The following is a 20,309-nucleotide window of genomic DNA, read 5'->3' on the forward strand; positions in this document are numbered from 1 at the left end:
AAATATAGATCAATGGAACAGAATAGAAAGCCCAGAGATAAATCCACGAACCTATGGACAACTTATCTTTGACAAAGGAGGCAAGGATATACAATGGAAAAAAGACAACCTCTTTAACAAGTGGTGCCGGGGAAACTGGTCAACCACTTGTAAAAGAATGAAACTAGAGCACTTTCTAACATCATACACAAGAATAAACTCAAAATGGATTAAAGATCTAAATGTAAGACCAGAAACTATAAAACTCCTAGAGGAGAACATAGGTAAAACACTCTCCAACATAAATCACAGCAGGATCCTCTATGACCCACCTCCCAGAAAATTGGAAACAAAAGCAAAAATAAACAAATGGGACCTAATGAAAATTAAAAGTTTTTTCACGACAAAGGATACTATAAGCAAGGTGAAAAGACAGCCCTCAGAATGCGAGAAAATGATAGCAAACGAATCAACAGACAAAGGATTAATCTCAAAAATATACAAGCAACTCCTGAAGCTCAATTCCAGAAAAATAAATGACCCAATCAAAAAATGGGCCAAAGAACTAAACAGACATTTCTCCAAAGAAGACATACAGATGGCTAACACACACATGAAAAGATGCTCAACATCACTCATCATCAGAGAAATGCAAATCAAAACCACAATGAGGTACCATTACACGCCAGTCAGGATGGCTGCTATCCAAAAGTCTACAAGCAATAAATGCTGGAGAGAGTGCGGTGACAAGGGAACCCTCTTACACTGTTGGTGGGAATGCAAACTAGTACAACCACTATGGAAAACAGTGTGGAGATTTCTTAAAAAACTGGAAATAGAACTGCCATATGACCCAGCAATACCACTTCTGGGCATACACACCGAGGAAACCAGATCTGAAAGAGACACGTGCACCCCAATGTTCATCGCAGCACTGTTTATAATAGCCAGGACATGGAAGCAGCCTAGATGCCCACCAGCAGATGAATGGATAAGGAAGCTGTGGTACATATACACCATGGAATATTACTCAGCCGTTAAAAAGAATGCATTTGAATCAGTTCTAATGAGATGGATGAAACTGGAGCCCATTATACAGAGTGAAGTAAGCCAGAAAGATAAAGAACATTACAGCATACTAACACATATATATGGAATTTAGAAAGATGGTAATGATAACCCTATATGCAAAACAGAAAAAGAGACACAGAAGTACAGAACAGACTTTTGAACTCTGTGGGAGAAGGTGAGGGTGGGATGTTTCAAAAGAACAGCATGTATATTATCTATGGTGAAACAGATCACTAGCCTAGGTGAGATGCATGAGACGAGTGCTCGGGCCTGGTGCACTGGGAGGACCCAGAGGAGTCGGGTGGAGAGGGAGGTGGGGGGGGGGGGATTGGGATGGGGAATACGTATAACTCTATGGCTGATTCGTGTCAATGTATGTCAAAACCCACTGAAATGTTGTGAAGTAATTGGCCTCCAACTAATAAAATAAAATTAAAAAAAAAAAAAAAGAAATAAAAAAGAATCTGCCTGTAGTGCAGGAGACCCAGGTTTGAACCTTGGACAAGAAGTAAAAAAAAAAAGAAAAAAAAAAAAACTGAGAGAGAAGAAACAAATAGCACATGTGGAGGAAAATAAAAACTGCCCATAGACCCCACCTCTTGGTGGTTGCCTCGCTCTAGGGCACTGTCCTCGGGGTATGTGTATCTCAGTTCTGCAGGCATTTCATCTTTTTGGATAAGTCTCATGGCCTCAGTGATCTACACTATGGTAACCCCCATGCTGAACCCCTTTATCTACAAAACAAGATCTGATAAGCTCAGGCAGTCTCTGGGAGACAGTGAAAAAGACAGACTCCTTGCCTCCAGCAGCATCCCAAACGCAGTTATACTCCCTTGATGCCCAGAATACTTAATAAGGTACCCTAAAGTAATTTATCAAAGGAAGCATGAATCATTATCTTTGTAATGATAAGGCATTTTACTAACTGAACTCTCCTAGAAAAAGGAGCAAAGGGAATTAGCCCACAATTTACAACAGAAAATATACAATGTTCAACAATAGATGAGGATTTTAAATGTAAGTGGTATAGAGGTTCTAAATGATTTTAAATGAAAAGTTTTTAAGTCAGAAAACCCCTGCTTGAATCTCAGAACTACCATGTATCATCTGTTTGTACTTAGTGAGACTAGAGACCCATTCTAACTGTTAATATCTTTACCCAAAAAGTGGAGGAAGAGGTATCCATTCTTCTAAGTTGGTAGACAAATTTACTCAATGTATATACAAAACTTAAAGTACTTGTTTCATGTCACTAAGTGAATGATTATAACCTGTGATGAGTTTGGCTGATTATTTTCTTCTACCTCACAAATGTCTCTATTGCCTTCCCACCACTTGGTAACAAAAAGTTGCAAACTAAAGCTCATTAGTATACCATCTTGCATATCAAATACAGCTTTTTCCTGTGAACACTCAACGTGAGAGAAGATACTGTGAAATACATGTCTCAAGAATTCTGTTACAAGGCAGTACCTAATTCAATAGATGTGGAAAAAAATGGAAGATGTCAAATATATCCCATCTTAGAAAGCTGATAAAAGGTATATGTTTCACTGCTCATGCCTCCAAACCTACATTTCTTTTTCTCTGTAACTGTAAATTTCTAATCTGCTCAACTTTACCAGAACCAGTTTGAGCTCCCAATTCCTCCTTCATTCATGTCTCTGAATCCGACTTCCATTCTCATCACTTAATTGTCAGCAAAGGCTCTTGTGTTGCTGAGTCTATCAGACACTTTTCCTTTGAACATATTAAATAAACAAATTATAATTAGTCAACCTAGCAAAACAGCATGACTAATATCTCTGCTCTGGTATAAGATAATTAGGCACTCAGGTGATCTCAGGTAAAAGTTTTGAACTTCCATTCTCTCTGAACCTTTCTTGAAGTATCTATAGACCTCCCACTCACCTAGATGGGGACTATCAGAAGAAAGTCCCTGTGTGGATATTCAAGTTCCTCCCTGGATGGTGAATGATGAAGACTGGAGCTCTGTTCCCAGGCAGGTCAGAAGGAAAGAGGGAAGCATTGGTCCTTATTCAGATGTAGGACTTCAAAACCAACAACCATCTCCTTTGCAGCTATAGGTTGTATAGACTGAGGAACTGCAACAGAGGAGACATTTACTGCTCCCCATGTCTGCTCATTAGGCACTGTTTCCATTGTTACTCCCACCTCTGAGCACAACACTTCCCTGTGGGCAATGGTCTAGTTAGACAGGAAATTATTTTTATGGTACTGTGTTCCCAGGAGACCAGGTTAAATGTCAGGAAAATCTAGTTCATATTCTTGCTGTTGTTCAGTTGCTAACTTATGTCTGACTCTTTGTGACCCCATAGACTGCAGCTCTCCAGGCTTCCCTGTCCTTCACTATCTCCCAGAGTTTGCTCAGACTCATGGCCCTTGAGTCAGTGATGCCATCCAACCATCTCATCCTCTGTCATCCCCTTCTCCTCTTGCATTCAGTCTTTCCCAGCATTAGGGTCTTTTCTAGTGAGTTGGCTCTTCGTATAAGGTGCAAAATGTTGGAGCTTCAGCTTCAGCATCAGTCCTTCCAATGAATATTCAGGGTTGCTTTCCTTTAAGATTGACTGGTTTGATCTTGCAGTCCAAGGGACTCTCAAGAGTCTTCTCCAACACCACAGTTCTAAAGCATCAATTCTTCAGTGCTCAGCCTTCTTTCTGGTTCAATTCTCACATCTGTACATGACTACTGGAAAACCCATAGCTTTGACTATAGGAACCTTTGTCAGCAAAGTGATGTCTCTGCTTTTAATACACTGTCTAGTTGTGTCATAGCTTTTCTTCCAAGGAGGAAGTATCTTTTAATTTCATGGTTGCAGTCACCATCCACAGTGATTTTGGAGCCCAAGAAAATAAATGAAAATGTAGAATTCCTTTCCTGAGGGTGCAGTTATTATACCACTGTGACTGTCAGATAACCATGAAAGTATGCAGAGAGATTTTCTTGGTCAGGTAAAGCCCCTGGATAAAGAGATTTAGGAAGTAACTGTTGACAGTTGTGCTGAAAACCTCAGAAATGTGAAGGATCAAGGTGATATAGGTGGGACTCACAGGGCCTCTGCTTTCCTTGTGGCTCAGTGGTGAAGAATCCATCTGCAATGCAGGAGATTCGGGTTTAATCCCTGGGCTAGGAGATCGTCTGGAGAAGGAAATGGCAACCCACTCCAGTATTCTTGCCTGGAAAATTCCATGGACATAGGAACCTGGCGGGCTGTAGTCCATGGGATTGCAAAGAGTCAGAAACAACTGAGCATGTACACACAAACCACACACACAAATATAAATAATACTACACATTATATATTATGAAATATATATCATAATATATAATAATTATTCAGTATATATTGTGTATTGAATATATATATAACTTGTATTTTATAATATGTAGTGTATATTATATAGTATATCTTATACATCTATTATATGTAATAAGAAATGAAATTTATATTGTTTATCACTGAACATTTAATGAGCATAAAAATTTTGATTTTGTTTAGAGCAATGGAAAGAGTAGCATTTACAGGCATCATGGGAATATTTCAAGATGAAATCAGGAAGAAAATTCAATAAAAAACAACTTAAGCACATCAAACCGTCACCCAGTGAAAAGCATCCTTTCACAGGGACACCGATCTTCCATACTTCAATGTGTAGATGTATAGCATGATAAATATTTCACTTAGTAACACAAAGCAAATTCAAAACTTTTCTTTGTATTCATGTTTTTCCCTAACCCAAAAGCCATATTAAGTGTAATAAGTAGCATTAAATAAATAAATTTTATTTGCCGAAATTTGTTTCAGTGTAGACTCCACCTGCTGACATGTGTTTGGTGAGCATTTCACCAGTCACTAGAGCAGGCACTGTGGATATGGAGCTGAATAAGAGAACAGGATCCTTTTGAGGAGAATAAACTCAATACCCACATATATACACACTATTATTTAAGTCTGCAAATGGCTGCCCACTCTAGTCCTCTTGCCTAGAGAATTCCATGGACAGAGGAGCCTTGGAGGCTATAGTTCATGGGGCCACAAAAGTTGGACATGACTGAGGGGCTAACACTTTCACTTTATCAGAACAAGCAGTTAAGATATGACATACAAAGGAATGATTTACACAAAGGTGAAAAAAAATCATGGTCTCAGATTTCCCTCTAGCAAAAAATTATACAAATTATTTTGGTTTTTAATTGTATTTTTTAAAATGAGTAATATAACAACAACTACTCTTTTGGGAAAACAAGAAAAATTTACTTGGGTTGCAAAATGCATCACCATGTTACTAAGAAAAATGTCAGAACAGAAATTATTATTAAGAAATTAATGTCTCACCCTATAAAGAATTGAAAATTTCCATATATTTCTATGCAAAGATAAGCAAAGTTTGTAAATTAAAAAAATATACAAATTTTAAAAAACTGGTTTTTTTTTAGACTGAGGAGAAAGCTTAATAAAATGAGTTACTGACACTGCATAAAGAATTTTAATTTTAAAAATGAAAATCCCAGGAAGTAAATGGACAGAGTAAAGTTGATTCTATAATGGTCAAAGAACCACAACTTTTAGTTCCAAAGCTTTGAATTCTGCATTCGAGAATACTACATCACACCCAGGATATCTGTCAATTTTATTCTTGCCATCACATAGAGACTCTTCTGAACTTCATTTATGTTTTTATTCCTCAAACTCTAGAGAAATGGGCTCATCATGAGTGTGACACCTGTGTACATCACTGAGACTTTTGCACTTAACTTCGAGCTGTGGGTAGCAGCAGAACTAAGGTATATTCCTAAGCTTCTACAATAAAATAAAGGGACAACTGAGAGCTGAGATTCACAGGTGGAAAATGCTTTATTCTTTCACTGAGGTGAAGAGATTCTATGTATGGAGGATACTAACTTAACAAGGGGATCACCAGCCAGCAGCATTGATGCAAAATACATCACTGAGTTATTAACAAAGGTGTCAGAACAGAACACAAATAATTTTCACACCAATGGGCATTACCCAGATTGCTGAACCTGGAAAATTTTTATTTTGCAGTCAATAAATTGACTTTAATTGGTTATAGATAAGTTCTTCTTGAGATTATGCCTCACTCATTTCATCTCTGCATAGGAAATTTTGCCCCATTCTCAGCATGTTCTCAGAAAGACATTATATGCTGCAATTGTAAGAAGAAATTCTTGCATGTATTTGAAGAACATATTTCAAGTGCCAACCACGTTCTAAGAACACATAGGCAATAAGCATAGGATGCGTAAAAATAAATACCTCACCATCCAAGGATGGTGAAAATGATATGCAAATAAGTATGTCAGGTGCTGACAAATGCTATGAAGGAAACAAATCCATGGATAAAAAAATATCTTGGTAGAAGATATTATCTTGTGCTGAGTGTCCAAATAAGGCTGGCAAACAGGTGATAATTCACAGGTACCTCAAGAAAGAAAGAGAATGATGTAGTATGACGTCAGGAGGAGTGTGTGCCTGGCAGAGGGGATGGCCACTGCCATGGACCTGAGGAAGATACTTGTTCCACACGTTCAAATGCAAACACGGAAGCCACTGGGGCAGAGGGAGAAGCAAGATGGGGAGTGATTAGAGATGGTGTCAGGGATGCTGAGGAACAAGGTGGCCTTCCTGCTACATCTGACACTTCAGCCCACAGAGAATCCCTTTTTGTATATTCTTTTTTGCCTTTTATTAACTTGTTGCCAAGGCTTCCTGTGAATTCAAACAAGTTTCTTCATACTCTCTGCTGACTGAATTCTCACCTCTGTGTCATGTCACTTTAATATATAAGCCCAGGTGCCTCTGCTTTATGAACAGCTCTCAAGCCACAGGGCACAGACACATAGTAAGTCCTCCTGGGCTGTGTTGCTACCATGCATTTCTCACCTAGAACTACCTGCCTGTGTCATTACAATTGAAGCTGGTCAAATCAGATTATCTTTCTCCTAAAGAATGTATAAACGGTACCCAGAAATTCCACTTCCTAACCTTTCCATGGACCAATAAACTAGGGGGTCCTTTTAGGTATGAGTCTTTCTGCCATGTATTTTAAAAAAGAAATTAAAAAGTAAGAGAGAGGGCTTCCCTGATGGTTCAGTAGTTAAGAATCTGTCTGCCAACCTGAGGGACACAGGTTTGATCACTGCTCCCAGAAGATCCCATATGCCACTTGGCAACTAAGCCCATTCATCACAACTACTGAAGCCTGTGTGCCTAGAACCCATGCTCAGCAACAGGAAAAGCTACCTCGATGAGGAGCCAGTGCACCACAATGAAGAGTAGCAGTGCTACAACTAGAAAAAGTTTGCATGCAGCAACGAGGATGCAGAACAGTCATATATATATATATATAAAACCACATGTATAAAACCATATATATAAAACCATATATATATTTTATATATATGTATAAAACAGTCATATATATATATAAAAGTACAAGAGAGACTAAAAGAAATAAAATGGATATTGCAGGAAAATGATCTAGTAAGCTCAAATGTTCTCTAAGACATTGTGGTGAAGAAGAAGAACTTCTTTGGTTTGGTAAAATTCCAGCACCTGTAAGATCTCCTTGATGTCAAGAGGAAAAAGTACCTTTATTCCAATAACATAAACAGTGATATGTGTATGATGTGAAACACCATACAGATTGAATAGCCAAGAAAAAATAAACAAAAGGAATAAATCAACAGTTCACAAAAGGGTATATGCAGACACAGTAAGAGTTTAGTATGTCTTATTTTAAGCAGTATAAGATTTGTCCTGAGACTTTTCCATATTTTTAGACTTTTTCTTTTTTGTGGGCTTGAAGTAGAAGATAGGTGAGCCCCGCTCCTGTACTGGACAGCTGGTGTTGGTCAAGTGAAGTAAAACTGAAGTTTTGCTCTCACCCAGATATTCCAAGGACAAAGCTAGAGGCAGAAGCTGATTTCTGCTGAAGTAAAGAGATAAAGCGCCCACTCCTGAGGTCAAGGAAGACTTCCGTGTCTGTACATGTGCAGGGAGGCTCCTTGGGAGTTGAGAAGGGAGGGGGGCCCCCCCCAAAATAAGTGTAGACATGCACCCACAGGTCTGTGATGGGATCTATCTTAGCAAAGAGTTGTGTATGCGTCTTGGTGAGGGTCGTAGGACCAATCAGGTGTGATAAAAGAAAACAATTAGCTGGTCAAGTGTAAGCAAAGACCCAGAAGGACTCTCCTATGTATATGATTTATCGGGTGGAGAGGGAGGTGGGATGGGAGACCGGGATGGGGAATTCGTGTAGCTCTATGGCTGATTCATATCAATGTATGACAAAACCCACTGAAAAATAAAAAAATAAATTAAAAAAAAATAAATAAATTAAATAAATAAATAATCCAAAAAAATAAAAATAAATCACCTTTTTACTGTGCTCCTCATTCAGGACACCAGCACTCCTCTCTGGGGGTGTATTTCTGTACTGATTTAAATAAATTGCTTCTCTGGGTATCCACAGCATTTATTGTGCTGTGTCTCTTAATAATAAACTTTGCACCTGTTTTGCAGTCTTTGCCTCTTTGAAACATTTTTACTTTCAAGCGGGGTAAGAATCAGGGAAATTTGCCTCTAGCCTTCGTGGTCTAGGTCTTCCCTAATAGCTCAGTTCGTAAAGAATCCGCCTGCAATGCAGGTGACTCCTGTTTGATCCCTGGGTCGAGAAGATCTGCTGGAAAAGAGATAGGCTACGCATTCCAGCATTCTTGAGTGTCCCTTATGGCTCAGCTGGTGAGGAATTTGCCCGCATTGAGGGAGACTTGGGTTTGATTTCTGGATTGGAAAGGTCCCCTGGAGAAGGGAAACGGTATCTACTCCAGTATTCTGGCCTGGAGAATTCCATAGACTGTATAGTCCATTGAGTCACAAAGAGTCGGTCATAACTAAGTGACTTTCACTTTCACTTCTTGGTGGACTAACAGCTAAATTCAATATAAGGACAGGGAAAAAAGATCCTGCTTCAAGACTACTGCCTCTCTGAGAACAGTCTGATAGGGAATGAAGCAAGCCCTGTCTCAGTTTTCTCATATAGCACTGCTTTTTTTGTTTGTTTTTGTAAGCATGTTTTTAATTAACATTTTTAATAAATATTTCTCATATTAAATGTCTTCAAATAACATTGATCCATTACAGATAAATCTGAAACAGGAATTTGATATCTCACTGTTCATTTATTTAATAAATATCTATTGAGCATGATGTTATAAAAGATAGTAATGGCTAACATTTAGGTCTTCCCTGGTGGCTCAGTGGTAATGAAACAAAAAGAAGGGCAGGACGAGGGCGGGATGATATGGGAGAATGGCATTGAAACATGTAAATTATCATGTGTGAAATGAATCGCCAGTCCAGGTTCAATGCATGAGACAGGGTGCTCAGGGCTGGTACACTGGGATGACCCAGAGGGATGGGGTGGGGAGGGATGTGGGACGGGGTTCAGGATGGGGAACACATGTACACCCATGGTGGATTCAAGTCAATGTATGGCAAAACCAATACAATGTTGTAAAGTAAAATAAATTAATTAATTTAAAAAATAGACTAAAAAATAGATTACTTTCAGAGCAACTACATTAAACAAAATTTAATGGAGCATCAAAAACTAACCAAAACAGTAGTTCATTCTCTACATCTGTGAGTCTGTTTGGGTATATTTGTTTTTTTTAAGATTCTACATATAAGCAATAACATTGGCTTTGTCTGTCACCATTGAGGAAAAGGAAGAGGGAAGAATCAAGATAGAAGCATGGAATTGAGAAGCACAAACTACTATGTATAAAATAAATAAGTTGCAAGGATACTTTGTACAGCACGGGGAATATAGCCAGCATTTTATAAAAACTTTATATGGTGTATAATCTATAATAATGCTGTCATTATGGCACACATCTAAAATGAATACAATTTTGTAAATCAAATATACTTCAATTAAAACAAACTAACAGAAAGATGGCAAAAATTGTAATGACTTGATGTCATATGGATTAGTAATTAAATTGGCAAAGCTATAGACATAAGTGAATATAATAGACACTGTTCTTAGAAATAGTGGCATATAGTAGATGCTCAGTTATTATCTGTTGATTGAATCAGGAATTAGATCTCAGTATAGATGTACACTGAATATACGGTAAGGTTATATTTCAATTTATTTGGCAAGGTTAGATTATTGAATAAAAGCTGGCAAAAGTGGATATGTACCTGGAAGAAAATGAAGTTTTCCCCCTCCTTCAGTCATATTACCAAAAAATCACAGGGATTATTTAGTCACTGTAAGAGTAACTAATAATTTTTGATGAACATCTGGAAAACAACATATTACAATCTACAGGTGGGACAAGGAATTTTAATTAAGGCAAGAAACTGAAAAGTAAGAAGATAACCATATTTAACTAAATAAAAGGTGAAGTATTTGTATGGCCAGAACATCCTCCAAATGTCAACTGAAAAACACTAGCTTTTAAAAACTTATTTGAAAGGCTGATAATGGTAGTGTAATAAACATATAATATATATGTATACATAAACATAAATATTTGGCCATAAAAATATCTCACATCCCCTGGCGTAGGAAAGGGCATGCAACTCCAGGATTCTTGCCTGGAGAATTCCAAGGACAGAGAAGCCTGGTGGGCTACAATCCAGGGGGTTTCAAGAGTCAGACACAACTGAGCAACTAAGCATGCACACATGCAGTATGCGTATAATATATCGCTATATGATAATAACAGGCGAACTAGAATGGTGATCAAATCTGTGAATCTTTGATCAAACTCAGTGCTAGTTTAGAAAACAACACTTTTTTCCACACCCCGCAGCCTCGGAGAACGCTTAAAGAGCTGTCACGCTGTTTGCAGTGGTACCTTGAAACAGGGAGCAAAGAGGTGCTATCTATTCCTGCTACAGAAATGTATAGCCTTACAATGTTGGGAAAACATTCTGAAGAATGGTATAGATATTACAAGTATAGAAGTTCTTTAACTCAAAGTTTCTCAGTCTCAGCACTATTGACATTCTCAAGCAGGTTATCCTCCGTGGTGGGATCTGTCCTGTGACTTATAGGATGTCTAGAGCATCCCTGGCCTCCAGCCATCCCTCCTCAGTGTGACAGACAGACATTTGTACAAGCATTCCTCAGTGTTCTCTGGAAACATAGCTGCTCCCAGTCAGAACAACAATTAGAACTTAACAACCTCAAATATTTTTGTAGCAATGATACAACAGCACTTTAAAGGGAAAGATTATGGAAGAGCATCCATAGTGCAAATAGCACATCCCCTACCGTGAATTATTAAACAGCTATTGAAAATAACAAGCTAGTACTGTATAGGAAGACAGTCCCTGGTGCATATTAATAAATAAGGAAAATGGAAAACAGGTAGAAAAAAGACTGTACCAAAACATAAAGAGCATTTAGGATATGCTTTGGACTATGTTCATGCATCTATAGAAAACTGTTTGAATAGATATGCATACATAACACAGAAAGAGAAATTTTAAAAGAAACCAAGAACCTATGGGAAAATGTCAATGAGAATGAAATCAAGTATGAAGATTTCAAAATGATTTTCAATATAACAAAACTGAATGAAAGTCTAGAGTTCACTTATATAAAGATATAAAATGGGAATAATTTAATGACATTAACATGGGCCACAATTCAATATTAAATTGTCAAAGACTTGGAAATAGCAGAACAGATTTTAAAATGTGAGGAGAGAGGAATAGTCAAGTTATAATTTATTCTCATATAAAGATATATGGATTCAAATACACTTACTGAAGATTGAAGAGAAGTGTTAGTTGCTCAGTCTTGTCTGGCTCTGTGCGACCCCATGGACAGTAGCCTGCCAGGCTCCTCTGTCCATGGGATTTCCCAGGCAAGAATACTGGAGTGGGTTGCCATTTCCTCCTCCAGGGATCTCCCCAACTCAGGGACTGAGCTCAGATCTCCTGCATTGTGAGCAGATTCTTTACCTCCTGAGCCACCAGGAAAGCCCTATGGAAGATTAAGGTGACCTTTTCTATCCCAAAGATAAAGAAGAATGCTTTCTACATGATGACCAAAGGCGATATAACTTTTAGAAATACATTTAATCACAAAGGCTGAATGGAACAATATAGAAAAATAGATAAAATTAGAGAGATATGTACAAATTTATTTATTCAAAGTAAGTATGCATGAGAACATTTATTATTATTCTTGTTTAAAACAGGGTTTTGCACATGAAGAATATAAAGTGATAGGTCAGTTATTTCAGTCAGAAAAAAAATTTTTTTAATTAAAAGCAATGGGAAGAACACCATATGATTGATAATTTAACCACACATAGTTTAGAATCTCAAATATCCCCATACATGTATCTATAGATAGAGAAAATAACTAAACTGCAGACAATAATTTTGTGAAAAAACCTCAAATTATTTTTTATGCTTATAATTCAGCCATACTATACAAAAGCTAAGGGCTCTCACAGACAACTTTTTGTGGAGAAAGCAAATGGTTAACAAATGGAAATATAATACAACCTCATAGATAACAAAATAATTGCAAAGTAAATTTCTTTAGTGTGCCTATCTTCACATGTTTTTTATGTCAGTATCCAGAGAGAGAGAGAAGAAATACTAGGATACATAAATTACAAAAAATGCTGTTGTAGGGATATATTTGATAAATCCCTTGGTTAGGATCTTTCTAATTAATATGGAAACTGTCAAAATGTCCATCTTGAAATAAAATGAAATGCCCTCATTTCACAGTATGTCACTCAACCACTAATACACTATTTTTCTACTCTTGTTATTTAGTAATATCACAGCACTTAAGTTCCACTTTTACTGGGAGCACTTTCTGCCTCCCATTCCCTCTTCTTAATGGACATGTTTTTGTCATTGAATTGTCAATAGTGAGCCTGCCTTACTGAGACCAATATTTGTTTCTCTGGCCAATAACTTTTGATATCTAAACTAGACTGGATTGGCTCACAGTTGACCTTTGATATAAGTTCAGGAATTTCTTTTTCTCTAGTCCTCTCCCATGGGCTTCCCAGGTGGTGCAGTGGTAAAACATCTCAGGAGACACAAAAAAACATGGGTTCGATACCTGGGTTGGGAAGATCACCTGGAGTAAGAGATGACAACCCACTCCAGTATTCTTGCCTGGAGAATCCCATGGGTAGAAGAGCCTGGTGGGCTACAGTCCATGGAGTCACAAAGAGTCTGACATGACTCAAGCGGCTTAGCGCCAGCACCAGTCCTCTCCTGCAATATCTACTGGGCTCTCAGACTCACCTGGATGGGAACTGAGAGAAAGGTCTCTGAGTGGAAGTTCAAATGCCTCCTGGAGGGTTGATACTGGAGACTGAAGCTCTGTCTCACAAAACAGCAGGAAGGACTTGAAGACCAGCCAGATTTAGGTGTCCAAAGGAAACACATCCTATGAAGTCCAAGATTTCTCAAGCTGAGGGAATTGCAGCAGAGGAGTTTTATAGCTCACTTTGTATTCTCATTAGGTATCTTTTCTGTTGTAACCCACATTTATGTCATGATTTCCCTGTGGAACACAGGTCTGGACAGAAGGAAATATTTCCAGCTGACTCTCTGCTCCTAGGAGACCAGGTTACAAGGAACATGAATTTAGATTTTATTCCTCCTTCGTCATGAACTCCCTTGCATCTGGAGGTCTAAACCTCTCAGCACATTTTCCCAGCCTGAGTCAAAGTTTCCTCAAAGTTTAAGACTGTGAATTCTCTCTCAATTAGGCCCCTCGGATCTACCAATCATTGACTAGACAGCTCTTGATAGCTCTAGAAAATTGTTATTCCCCTTTTTACAAGTGGAATAACATTGTCCTTTCATATACAACTTTGGGCACTATATTGCTTGCCTTCCTGAATCTTTTCCCAAAGCTATTAGGAATTTCATACTTGGTTTCAGAAGTTAGAGCCATCATTCAGCCTCTCATTACAAAATGTTTGTTATTATGAGACATATTTAGATATTTTTATATACCATTACCTTCCTTGGCAATTAGAGTCACTGTCTGCTTTAATTTTATAGAAGTTCCTTCTGTGATGTTGTCCTCTTATGCACCTCATTCTCCATTGTGCAAAAGAGATTCAGACAGGTTTAATGTTCTGGTCAAAGTTTTAAACAAGTAAGAGAATGCATCTTGACTGGACTCTCTCATGATGCTTCCAGTTCTCAAACTCTGAGATAGTGATTGTCAACCAAAGACCATTTTACAACTGGTGATATTTGGCTTGTCTGTAGGGCTGCCACTGAAAACCTGTGCAGGACATCATCCAACACAGCTGATTATACTGTCCCAAATGTCAACAATGAGAAGGTGAGAAAATGTATTCTAGGCCAGCATGTCTCTAATTCACTATTTCTACAAATTGCTAAAGGTTGTAGTTCAAATTCAAATCATGATTCAACAAGTCTGATTCAGGGAGTCCAGGAACTCTGCATTTCTATCAAGATGCTAAATGTTATTGATGCTGCAGATCCTGGTCTGTGGATCACAATTTGAACAGCAAGGCAGTGGTCCTGAATTTGACTCATGTGTTGGTAGTCTTAGGTCTTTAACAAAAATATTTCATGTATGTAATTTTGAAAGAAAATAGTTTCACTTACTTTATCGTGATAAATTTATTTGATTTTTATTTGTGTAAAATAAATGAGTGACATCAAATAATTTCTGTCTGAAAAATACTTTGCAGTAGGCAGAATAAAGGGGCTTCCCAGGTGGTGCTAGCAGTAAAGGATCTGCCTTCCAAAGCAGAAGCAAGAAAGGCAATTTCAGTCCCTGGATTGGGTTGATCCCCTGGAGCAGGAAGTGGCAAACTACTCCAGCATTCTTGCCTGAACAGTTCCATGGACAGAAAAACCTGTTCACTGGATTGTAAAGAGTCAAAGTGACAAAACACAGGCAGAATAAAATCCTCAAAAACTATGTCCTCATCATATTCCCAAGAACTTTTGAATATCCTAACTTGCACTGCAAGAAAAATTACAATAGCAGAAGCAATGAGATTGTTAATTAATCTTGATTTATATATAATCTTATGAAGATTAGCACAGATTATCAAGATTGGACTAATGTAATCACAGTAACCCTTTAAAACTGGGAAAAAAGAAGAAGCGAAGTGAGATGGGCTTTTAAAAATGCTATGCACCTGTGTTTGAAGATAGAGGAAAGGCCATGAGCCCAGGAATGATGATGGCCAATGTAAATAAAATAACAAAGGGGATATACTTGTCCTCTGGAGTGTCCAAGAGGATCAAAATCCTGCCAACATTTAAATTTTAGCCCAAAGAGACCCATTTCAGGTTCCTGACCTTCTAGAACTTCAAGATAGACTTTCATTCTAAACTACTGTTGTGGTAATTTATTACAGGAGCAAGATGAATCTAATATAGATACTTGTTCAATCAGATGTCCCTCTGAGCTGAATTTAAGCTTTTCAATACAGTCAGTGAGCTTCCCTTAAAAGGCATTCTCTGTGGAACTCCTATTTTAAATATAAGAAAATTAAATTCAGTTTGGAGGAATTTTGCGCCATTAGCTGGTACAGGGAATTTCACATTGCCCAGTGTAAATATTGGAGAAGGAAATGGCAACTCTTTCCAGTATTCTTGCCTGGAAAATCCCATGGACAGAGGAGCCTACAGGGCTATAGTCCATGGTGTCACAAGAGTCAGACACAATTTAGGGACTAAACAATAACAACAAATGTAAATATGGTTCTGACTCTGAGGTCTTGGAGAATTTAAGATAAAAAAGTAGAGCATTATCAAAATTAAGATCACACATTCTACTTTACATCTTCCTGTTAAACTTTTTGTATTCTATTTATGCTAATTCAAGCATTTATTCTTTTTTTTTCAAGCATTTATTCTTTCATGACTATCCTTCCAACTTGCTCTCAAGTTTTCTTCTGAAACAATGGATGGGATTACAAATGAGACTGTGTGCATGTATATGTATGGATGAGTGTGGCTGTTTGAGAAAAAAGTGTACACAAATACATACATGTACTTTTAAACTTGAAAATTGTGGACTCAGCAAAGTATTTCTATACATTTCATTCATTTTTCACAACTTTCAAGTGAGGGAGAATTAATCATCTCACATTTTCTTCTGAAATAAGCAAAATTAAGGCTCAGAGCAAATTGCTTATTAAGAGTAACATTAAAAATGAATTAAAATGCCTTGTGCACCTTCTGAAGTCATACACAAATTGAATAATGTTTTTATTTTTCTGAAATCCAGAAAATTGTATGTTTTTAAAATGTACAGTTTATTATATGTAATTACACTTTAATGAATTAGCTAAGAATTAAACATTTCTGTTGGTACATTGTTTAGTGTAGTATGTTAAGCACATGTAGTTGAGTCAAACCTAAAATTGGTGAGAGATAGCTCCTCTAACTCAGTGCTAACTCCTCTAACTAGTGGCAGTCAGCTCCATTGGCTCAGTCAGTCAAGAGTGTGCAGGGGACCTGTGTTTGATCCGTGGGTCAGGAAGATCCCTTGGAGGGGAAATGACAACCAACTTCAGTATCCTTGCTTGAGAAATCCCATGGACTGAGGAGCCTGGTGGGCTACAGTCCATGGGGTCACAAAACACAACTTACTGGCTAAACCACTACCAGTTCCTCTAACTAGGAAGAAACAAAGTGTCATTTTATGGATATAGTAATGGTGAAATTTAGATAAAACAGTTAACATCTGAGAAACCCTTTTTTTTTTTCTTGTAAACTAACCTGCATATATAAAAGGAAGAATTTGACATAAAGTGGCTTAAGACAGAGAAGCATTACAACTGCACACAACATCATGGATGAGCCTTTATAACACAATATAGAGCCTGACAGCCGACAGTGTCGGACAAATCAGACAAATCAGAGCTCAGATAAAACCCCCATCATAGAAACCCATTTGACAATAAATCCATTATATTAGACCACTTGCTTTTAGGATGATTTTCTATGTAGCAACAGCTAACTGATACAATAAGCAATGTGAACAAAACTGAGGGAAGTTATAATATCATGCTGCTTTTTTCCTAGGCAACTGTTGTGATATTTGAATAGAATTCATGATTTCCGTGTTATTCAAGTTTATTTCATACAGTTATGTTAGAAAGGGATTCCACTGAGGTTTCCTTTTAGGTAAACAAGGAAGTTTTAAAGGATATGCCTGTTTGTACAAAACTTGTGATTGAACCACAGGACTGGATAAGAGTTTAAACTCTCTAGTGAGCCACACTTTGGATATGTGTGTGTGTGTGTATTTATAAAATGTAAATATAATAAATATAAATAATATAAATATTATATAAATTTATATAATATAAATATAAATTATATATATATATATATATATTAGAAATATGATATTTATATTATTCAGACTTCCCTGATAGCTAAGTTGGTAAAGAATCCACCTGTAATGCAGGAGATCCTGGTTTGATTCCTGGGTTGGAATGACACCCTGGAGAAGGGAAAGGCTACCACTCTGGTATTCTGGCCTGGAGAGTCCCACGGACTATGCAGTCACAAAGAGTCAGACACAACTGAGCAACTTTCACTTTCATATTATTTGTTGACTACTCTTTTAGTGGAAATGACAGAACTTGGAATAGGTGAAATACTTCATTTAGAGCAATGGAAGGAATCATATTTGTAAGCAATAATGGAAAACTTCAAGCAGAAACAGAAAGATATAATTAAACCAAACACTACTTCACCCAACAATAAACCCCTTTATGAATGAACACCATGAAAAACTATTTTGCAAGGTAATAATCTGACATAAAGTTTTGCTACATCATGCTTAGAACACTATTTGAGTCAAGACCTTATAAAGTCAAAGTCTTTACTGAAATTTGCTTCAGATAGACAATTGGAGACATACGTCTGATGCTCCGTTTTGCCAGTAACTCCTGTAGGCAACGTGGACACTGAACTAAATGGAGAACAGTACACTGTGAGGGAGTAAAATCAGATGACCAGTTATGAAACATACTCTCTGTTAATGTCTATGAATCCATTTTCAGATAGAGTAATTACATGATGTTCCAAGTTATACTGAACTAAAAAATGATAAAGTGGCTTCATACGTGTCTCTTCTATGGAATTATGTAAATGCTTTTTTGTCAAGATTTTTTTTTCCTTTTTCCATACAAGTAGCACAATTCATGATTATACTTTTAGTAAAGTGAAAAAAAAAATGACTCCGTGTAAAGTATTTCATCTCAGAAGAGTTTATTCTTAAGAAATGGGCAATTTACATATATTTCACATTTTCGAGTCAATTTTGGAAAGTCAAAAAAGGACAAAATAAAAACTATACATGACAGAGAACAGAAAAGTTAATAAAGGTTTTTTGTTTTGTTTTGTTTTATTGTATAGAGAAGTTGAAATCAAAGAAAAGGAAATACCAAGCAGTCAATTGAAGAAACTATTGCTATAATCACAAAACAACCACAGAGTCAAAATTCCTGGCTCTGAGGCTTCCAGTCTGGGTGTCATGGGCAGTTCTTCAGCGTAGGAGAAAACGGCCTTTTTATAAAAGTTTCCATCCCAAAGAATCTTTTCAGAGCCCTATTTATGTCTTTATTTCTCAAACTGTAGATAAAGGGGTTCAGCATGGGTGTGACCACAGTGTACATCACCGAGCCTGTTGCACTTGAGTGGGAGCTGTGGGTAGCAGCAGAGCTAAGGTACACTCCTAAGCCAGAGAAATAAAATAAGGAGACAATGGAGAGGTGAGACGCACAGGTTGAAAATGCTTTATACTTTCCATGGGCTGATGAGATTCCACAGATAGAGGACACTATCTTCGAGTAAGAGTAAAGAATACCAATCAGGGGACCACCACCTATAATCACAGCTCCAAAACACAGTGTTGTGTTATTGAGGAAAGTGTCATAACAGGCAAGTTGGACAAGCTGTTTGGTTTCACAGAAAAAGTGGTGTATTTCCAAGTCTGAGCAGAAGGACAAACGTAACACCATTAAGCTGTGTAACAATGAGTATGTTGCACTTATTACCCAGGATCCCAGAACCAGACATCCACAGAGCCGGGGGTTCATGATGACTGTGTAGTGCAAAGGGTGGCAGATGGCCACGTACCGATCATAGGCCATCACAGCCAGGAGAAAGTCATCTAGTCCTGCAAAGAGTATGTAAAAATACATCTGGGTGATGCAGCCTTCATAGGTTATGACTTGGCTCTGCATCTGGATGTTCCACAGCATCTTTGGGATGGTGGTGGAGATGAAGCAGATGTCTACAAAGGACAGGTTGGAGAGGAAGAAGTACATGGGGGTGTGGAGGTGGGAGTCTGAGCTGACAGCCAGGATGATGAGCAGGTTTCCAAACACAGTGATCAGGTACATGGAGAGGAAAAGTCCAAATATAAGGGGTTGCAGTTCGGGTTCCTCTGAAAGTCCCAGAAGAAGAAATTTTGAAAATTGTGTGTTGTTCCTTGGTTCCATGTGGTGGAAGTGACTATTGGGCAAAAGAAAATACCAAGAATAATTTTCACTTGAACAGGAATAATTTACATAACTGAACTACTATAATTTTTATTTTGCTGGCAAGAAATTGATGTTAAGATGTTATATATAGATAAATTCTCCTTGAGGGTACACCCCATTTCACCTGTTAAAATTTTTGCCCCATTCACAGCATATTTTTAAAGAGTTCATGTATTGGGTTGACCAAAAGAGTTTCTCATTGTTTTTTTCATGTAAGATGAATCTAGTAGCACTCACTTGTCTTTAACATAATTTGAAACAATTGTGTTATATTGTGACAGATATCATATCAGCATGCATTTAAAAAAATAAAAATTGGTGAAATTTTGTGTAGCTATTTTAATATTGAAGATGGAAGAGAAAAGCAGCATTTTCAGAATTATATTCTTTATTATTTCAAGAGTGGTAAAAAAGCAATGACAAAGGGTTAAAAAAATGGCCAAAAATTAAAAAGAGATTTGTGAAATGTATGGAAAAGATGATGTGACTGATCAAACATGTCAAAAGAGGTTTACAAAATTTCATGCTGGAGATTTCTCGGTTTATAATGCATCTTGGAAAAGAAGACCAGGTGAACTTGATAGCAATAAAATCAAGATGTTCACTGAGAACAATCAACATTACACCAAGATGGAGAGAGTTAATAAAC

At 37.4% G+C, this 20,309-nt stretch overlaps 1 protein-coding gene across 1 annotated transcript; it reads right to left on the reverse strand.

Annotated features, from left to right (window-relative positions):
• Positions 1 to 18,646: 18,646 nt before the first annotated feature.
• LOC136155986 (olfactory receptor 7A17-like) lies at positions 18,647 to 19,618 on the reverse strand. The gene has a single exon (XM_065918272.1). It carries the CDS (start codon positions 19,616 to 19,618, stop codon positions 18,647 to 18,649), a length of 972 nt encoding a protein of 323 aa, XP_065774344.1.
• Between the last annotated feature and the right edge of the window lie 691 nt (positions 19,619 to 20,309).

This window comes from Muntiacus reevesi, chromosome 1 (genome assembly GCF_963930625.1).
Source record: "Muntiacus reevesi chromosome 1, mMunRee1.1, whole genome shotgun sequence".
Lineage (NCBI taxonomy): Eukaryota > Metazoa > Chordata > Mammalia > Artiodactyla > Cervidae > Muntiacus > Muntiacus reevesi.

Excerpts from the sequence above, each read along its gene's own strand:
- LOC136155986 (XM_065918272.1), bottom strand. The coding sequence starts at position 19,618 with ATGGAACCAAGGAACAACACACAATTTTCAAAATTTCTTCTTCTGGGA.